The 7942-nt window shown below is 32.0% G+C and overlaps 1 protein-coding gene across 2 annotated transcripts in view; it reads right to left on the reverse strand.

Annotated features, from left to right (window-relative positions):
• Positions 1-682: 682 nt before the first annotated feature.
• The window catches only part of LOC107440278 (venom protein 164-like), a 13434-nt gene continuing 6174 nt past the window's right edge, over positions 683-7942 (reverse strand). Inside the window, exons 4-5 of one of the 2 annotated variants that reach the window (XM_071184888.1) lie at positions 4096-4193; positions 683-1332 (exon numbers count right to left, since the gene is read on the reverse strand). In XM_071184888.1, the coding sequence (XP_071040989.1) occupies positions 1312-1332; positions 4096-4193 (119 nt within the window). In that variant the 3' untranslated portion in view covers positions 683-1311. The remainder of the gene's footprint in view (positions 1333-4095; positions 4194-7942) is intronic. The other variant, XM_016053154.3, reaches the window with a different exon arrangement.

Raw genomic sequence — 7942 nt, forward strand, 5'->3', positions numbered from 1 at the left:
TTAAAACGCAAAAATTAAGGTTTATGAATAAGGGGTAGAAGACTTAAAGCACCCCTTTACAGTTAGCACTTTTCGTGGAACGAATACATGCAATTTATTTGGGGCAACAAATGAAGTTTTTAATAATTTATAACTTGCTATTCACATCAAAATAGACAAAATAAGCTTTTTTTTCTAATCTAGAAAGTTAAGCCTGAAGAACAAATGACATTTCGGGTACCTTCGCATTTAAAGTGTTTCTTCTTTGTAAGTGTAATGCAATACGAAATTATAATTCATCTGTTAATTCATTTAAAAACAATTCACTAAACAATATATTCACTTCGAAACAGACAAAATAAGCTTTATTTATTTTCTAATTTCGAAAGTTAAGCCTAAAGGACGAATAGCAAATCGGGTACCTTCGAGTTTTAAGTGTTTCTTCTTTGTAAGTGTAATGCAATACGAAATTATAATCCATTTGTTAATTCATTTCAAAACAACTCACTAAACAATATATTCACCTCGAAACAGACAAAATAAGCTTTATTTATTCTCTAATTTCGAAAGTTAAGCCTGACGAACGAATAACATTTCGGGTACCTTCGCGTTTTATGAGTTTCTTCTTTGTAAGTGTAATGAAATACGAAATTATAATTCATTTGCTAATTCATTTTAAAACAATTCACTAAATATATTCACTTCGAAACAGACAAAATAAGCTTTATTTATTTTCTAATTTCGAAAGTTAAGCCTAAAGGACGAATAGCATTTCGGGTACCTACGAGTTTTAAATTTTTCTTCTTTGTAAGTGCAATGCGATACGAAATTATAATCCATTTGCTAATTCATTTTAAAGCAATTCACTAAACAATATATTCACTTCGAAACAGACAAAATAAGCTTTATTTATTTTCTAATTTAGAAAGTTAAGCCTGCTGAACGAACTTCGGTGTTCTACTGGGAATCACGTCTTTACGATCATTCCACTGCGGGACACATTTTCAAAGAAATATCGATTTCCAGATATTTTCATAAATTTTTAATATGATTTTATTGTTTCTTCTAAAATAAGCATTTTAAAACAACCCACAGATGGGTGTATTGTATTGCAAATAAAAAGAGAAAAGGCAGAAAATAAATTGTTCATATTGACTTAGTTGAAATATCAAACATTTATAATGTTTAAATAAACTACTGATTCTATAATTTTGTTCCTGTCACTTTTTCAATTTTTCTTCAATTATTTCTTACAGCTTTCATTTATTACTAATAGCTTCTCTCTTGATCTTGATCTTTTTCTGGAGTATCTCCATTCCTTTCTTCTTTACTTCATCCACACTTCCCGAGTGACTAAAAAAAAACATAGTTTTAATAAATAATGATAGTCTTACAATTGAAATATAAAAAGTGTTCCGTAAAAAATTACCTCTTTATAAAGACTCTGGAATTATTTATACTTCTAGAATTATTTATACTAAAAAAATCTAACTATTGGGGGTCAAAAATTAATGTTGTAATGAAGAAAAACAAAAGCACTATCAATTCCTTACTAATCAAAATGGAAGGCGGGTGAACAAAATATCCCAACCAATTTGATTGCAGGTGTTTTCAATTTTTTTTTCCTTCCGCAATCGAACAGGTTTTGGTGTTTCGCACTCCCACCTATTATAACTGTAGTTTGCTAGATTTCGATAGTGCTTTTGTCTTTTCATCTCTTAAATATTAATTTGCGACCCAAAATGTATATTTAGTTTTAATGAAGATTTTAAATATATAGTTTGTGTGCGGTAAGAAGTCCCCCGCCACAAAGTTTGAGGTCGTTTGCTACTATGGAAACAGGAAAAGCGCATTTCAGGAAGGGTAGCTTCTCTTCACTCTAGGGCTAACACAATAGACCGAAGAAAAGCCAAAACCTTTCCTCAGCTATAACCCCACACCCCCATTTGAAATAGTTACACCTCGTTACCATAGTCCCCACCATAGGCCCAGATGAATGGCTAGGGGAGTTCTTACTTTAGACAAACTATACATACGATGGGTGATTTGTATGAAACACTGCATGCTACTACAGAATAAAGGGTAACTTACGTTGCAGATTTTTTATCGAAGTTTACTTAAATAATGTTTTAAGTCTTATTTTATTTTTATTTAAAATGTATATCAAGCGGGGGAGGCATTTTAAACCGTTGTTTCGTTAACTACTCAAAATCTTAATAAATCTTGCTAAAAATTAAACCAAGTTTTCTGAAAGGCGTGGAGTTAAACTTTAATTTGTATAAATTTATTACAAACTTAGTAAAGGGTCGAGTGAGATAACATAAAATGTATATGCTATTGTAAATGACCAATATTGGTGGTTGTTAACTAACACCAGTGAATGTTGACAATCACATAGTCGTTTTGGTAAATGTCCGAAATATATACTAGGTCTAGTTAAGTGCCACTGCCCGGTTAACATTTGCCCGGTATGACCTACATCAATGCTTTTTTTAAGGTTCAGTACCACTGCCTTGCTTAAATTTGACCGGTATGCCCTTCATCAATGTATTCTTAAAGTCAAGGGCCAGTGCATAGTATACATGTTACCGGTACTCCGAACGGTGATGTTTCTCCTAATCTATCCTCAGCAGATATTAAAATATCGAATAAATGTAATAATATCATCGAATAAATTAATATCAAATCGGATATGACAAATATTTCGGACATTCACCAAATGAACATTCACTTCGGACATTATGCGATTGTTAACATTCACCAGTAAAAGGTCAACATTGTCTTTATTTCGGTCATTTCCGATAACATATACATTACACGCGGTGAACATCGTAAACTTTTCCTCTTTTACTGTTCAAAACATTGTTAAAAGTTGAACCATATCATCCAAATTCATGAGAGGCGTCAAGTTTAACCTTATTCAATTAAATATTTTGCAAACTTAGTAAACCACCGAATTCCTAACTGGATTTTAAATATATAATTGCATTTTGAATACAGATGTAATTGCATTTTAAATACATTTCTTTTGCACATTGGCATAGCTGCCAACCTAAGGAATCAAAAATTAGGAACACAATATGCCACAAAATAATACGCAAAAATTACTAGAGTATGACCAAAATTTAAATATTAAATAATAACATTAATAGGCATATATTTAAATACCGTATGTAAATTGGTAAAACAAAACTAGAAACACTATCTTTAGTGGGAAATTAATAATATTAATATTTTATAATTAGGAATACCGATATAATAATTGAGAAACAACTGTTACCTATTAATATATAATCCTTCTCAAAATTATAAAACACAGGTAAATAATAATCTACATCATAAACAAATATTTTTGATGCAAGTGTTAAAATAGTACAATAAATTTTTTAAAAAATAATAATAGTTGTTAAAGATTCATCTTAGTGAAATGATCAGCAACAGCTATTGGAATAGTATTTTCTAATAAAAAGCTACTAAAAATTACTTCAGCACAATGAACACAGGAAGGGCGGTTGTGGCGATCAGAATAAGGGATTGGTTTAAATGCAAATATACTGCAATTTTATGAAAATTCAGATTTTTTATAAAAATATCAGATTTTCAGATTTGATTTAAAAATTAGGAACAAATCAAAAAAATTCAGAACAGTTGGCAGCTATGCATTGGGTTAAAATATTTTGCACATCATAAATGGAAATATAACTAAAATACTTAATACTCTAAAATACTGGAATCTCAGCTGAAATTCTTAGCTCTAATTAGTATTTTCTGGTTTGAAAACCTATAGTGTAATCTTATCAATTTCAATTTTTAACATGGGCAAAGTAACATTCGACGGACTATAGTCAAACCAGTTACATCACACCCATATTAAAAAATTTCTTTCAGCCAGAGATTAATTGTCTAATTAAGAAAAACAATAAAAAGATTGACTTCATTTTAACAGAGTATCTCAAAACATTATTACTTATTTCTAAAATCAAGTATAAACATTTTAAAGATACAACTTAGTCTTCTTGATAGTTATTTAAAAACGTAACGTTTATTTCAGATATATTTAATGTATAGGTACTCTCTGAATTAGTTTATGAACAGGAATGAAATAAATTTGCTTACACCGGTTATATATTCTCCGCATATAATGTTTCCAGCACATGGACAAAAGTAATTATAAACATCTTGATTTTTTGCTTCACGTGTCATGCAATATTCACCTAAAAAGAACAGAAAAATAAAACAAAAACATTATATTCTGTCTGTCGACTAACCCAGTACTGTCCATTATAATTTGTATTCCTTACTGGGTTATTTCAATCCATTTAATACAATAGTAGTACTTTATTATGGCGTACTATAGCAGGGGTGGCCAACCTGCCACTCATTGAAGGATTGCACAAGCCTGCGAAATTGAACTTTTTGAAAAATACAAGAGAAGTTATTGTTGATTTATATGTTATTTGATATGCTGATTTTGAAAACGACCTTCATCTTCCCCAATCACATCAGGATTTTTTATAAAATTGATATTAATGCTTTTAGTAAAATCCTGTTTGGAAGGGAATTCTCTCAAATAATTTTGCACGTACTATCCGGTAACTGTTCTCTTCATTCATTTTGATCTATGTAAAATTTAATCTTGTGAAAAAAAATTGATTTTTGAGCTATCAACTGATTTTTTATAGGTTAAAATGAATAAAAAATACTGTTACCAGACAGCAGAAGTCACCTCTGGTCAAGAGAAAAACAATAAGTTCTTTGTGTTCAAACTTTTTACATCAGTTTCTAGAAGAAAATCACAAACATACCATTTTAATTTGTTTTTATTGAGATAACTTACGTAAAATTGACGTATAAGCAAGAATAAAAAATATTGTGTATGTGTATCTGAAAGTTTGAAACAAAAAACAAAACAAACAAAAGAGAAAAGTTTCTATTTAAGTATATACTCGTTTTCCTCTGAAACTTATTTTTGATGATCTTCTTTCACGCTTAATCTCAGGTTTATCACGAGCTATCGTCCAACAGTAGTCAGTGAACATGTTCTTGTCCCATCTTCCTTGATATTTACGCTAAATATCTCTGATATCTTGATGGAACCTTTTCCCTTGTTCTTCGCTAACTGCTCCTAAATTTTCAGGGAAAAAGTCCACATGAGAGTGAAGGAAATGCATTTTTACACTCATGGTGCAACCCAACGTTTTAAATTTGTCCAGCATTTTCATTACAATTTCCTTATAATCAGGATTCTTGTAATTACCCAGAAATTTACTGACGACATCTTTGAAAGTACCCAAGCTTCTTTTTCCGTTTCTGTCATGTTAGTCTCAAATTCTTTATCCTTCATGAGTTGGCGAATATCTGGACCAACAAATATTCCTTCTTTCAACTTAGCTTGTGATAAACCTGGAAACTTTTTGCACAGGTATTTGAAACAATTGCCATCTTTTGGAACAGCCTTGACAGACTGCTTCAATACACCTCATTTTATATGTAGCGGAAGTAACAATACTTTTTTCGGATCAACTAAACTGTTTCGAATATTGTTCTTGGTGCCTGGGGCAAGATTTTGTCTTTTCGGTCATTCTTTTTTGTCCCAATGTTGTCTTGTCACGTCTGTCCCACTCACAAATGAAACAGGGGTACTTTATAAATCCCCCTTGTTAACCAAGAAGCATGGAGATAACTTTCAAATCACCGCAAATGGTCCAACTGTGGTTGATATATTTTATTTTGTTCAGGACGAGAGCCAGGTTTAGATATTAGTCTTTGATTTTTTTCGGTTATACCCACGAACATGGCAGGAACAAAAATAACACTCATCAAAGTGGTTTTGGGGCTCTCTCCACGTCATAGGAATTCCAAATAGTAAAGCAGTCTTCTTTCCTTGATGCCATAAGCGTAGATCATTGAGACACTGCACACAAACTTTATGAGGTGCCCAAGATTTGTCCTGATCTCCGAGTTTCATGTCAAAATATACGAGATAAAGTTGTCTTACATAGTCTATAATGCTCCTCATGCGATTTTTAACAGCACTATATTCGCCGCATGTATACCAAAAGTCATCTGGGGAAATTTTCCTAATGTCTTGAGCTCAAAGCCATGTTTCACGAAACGCACAGAAAAAAAGCAAATTAAAATGACTCCCTATACGCTGAGAGGTCAGTGGACCTAGATAAGGATTCTCACGACGCTATTGGTAGAGAGAGATTGTTATAGAGAGAGGGACGGTGACAGGAAGTAGTGATAGAGGGGTACTTTTGTAGATTTGACCAAAGTAGAATGCTGTTCCATCAAAAAGGGAAGAAATTCAAAAATGAATTTTTTTTATGGTAAATGTTCATAAAAATTCCAGTAAAATTGAATTTTTCTAAAAAACGTGACGTGATGGACATTTTTCATTATTATTTTCCATTTCAGCACCAAAAAATACATTAAGTTCAGCTATCAGACCCCTTCTATTTTTTTCATCGCAGGCCTGTGTTATTTGTGGCTCTCCATAAATGTACCCGAGTTCTCGTTTCATTTTTGCGCTATTATATTTTTAGAAATTATTATCGCTCAGTATGTGCTTCAAAATGTCTTTTAAATTACTGAGAACAAATATGAAAGACAAAGTGCAACGTTGTTCAATTCAAGGTGAGTTTTCTATTTCCAATATAATTATGGCACAAAAAGCATCTGGAGAATTGGAATTAATGAAGATGCAAGAAGATCAAGCTCTACACTTAAAATATAAGTCAACGTCGATTGCTGAATTTTGGAAATTTGTACCAGAATCGAAGCATCCTGAATTAATAAAGTCTGCTTGTCGAATTATTTCAATATTCGGAACAACGTACTTATGTGAATCATGTCAATTCACTTTAAAATTCGTGAAATCCAAACGCCGATCAGTATTAACTAATCAGCATCTCAAAGAATTACCGAGAAGTGCTGTCACCAATTGTTCACTAAATTTTAAAAAATTATCAAGAGGTGTAAAATAAATATGTTTAATTTTAAATTCAATACATATATTTTGCACTTTTACTTATATGTTTTCATTAAATATAATTTATGTAAAAAAAATTTAATACCTTTTTTGCATATCTTTTAAATATGTATTTAAATGCGGCTCGCGAGAAATTTCGAATTTTGAAAACTGGCTCGACTGTGTAGGAGCTTGGCCACCCCTGTACTATAACTACACTATGGGTTATTGGCAACGTTCTGGGATATATCCCTGAGGATGATCCGAAAACATGCATCACAATTCTGATTATTTCCGGTAGGTACTTTATTTACGTCTTACTAGAGCTGCACAATGGGCTATTGGCGACGGTCTGAGAAGCATTCTTGAAGATGATCCGAAGACATGCCATCGCCATTTCGATCCTCTGCAGAGGGGATGGCTTCTTTGGTAGCCCGACAACCTGCGTGCGAAGTCGAGCACTTTAGGGGTAGAACAGTTTAACGAGGACCGATACCGCTCACCCTCTGTCTATACTCAGGCAGATCAAAGTGGTCACCCACCCGCTTACTGACCGCTGCCAGTGATGCTTGACTTCGGTGTTTTACTGAAAACCGCGTCTTCACAATCAGTATAATTTCTACCTCCCTCTGTTTTGTTGAGCCTACTTCGAATTCGTCTTATTATTCTTGCAGTACTACGAATATGTATGATTTTCAAACTAATCTTATTTTAAAAATTAGTGTATAAATGCATTTTAAGCCATTTATTCTTACTTTAAATTGTATCGTAAAAATAAATTTACTAACTCTTATATGTATCTTATTTTAGTTTAATTATAAGTTTTAGTGCTACTGAGTATTAAAAATTTTGGAATCTCTTTTACACCAAGTAGTGTAAAAGAACATTCTTGGTGTTTCATTACACCAGGAACTATTCTTGGATTTTGGTGTTAAGATGCACTAAATTTCTTTGCAGTGCTGTGTATATATATATATAGAATTCTCTCAA

Source organism: Parasteatoda tepidariorum, chromosome 9 (genome assembly GCF_043381705.1).
Source record: "Parasteatoda tepidariorum isolate YZ-2023 chromosome 9, CAS_Ptep_4.0, whole genome shotgun sequence".
NCBI classification, from domain to species: domain Eukaryota; kingdom Metazoa; phylum Arthropoda; class Arachnida; order Araneae; family Theridiidae; genus Parasteatoda; species Parasteatoda tepidariorum.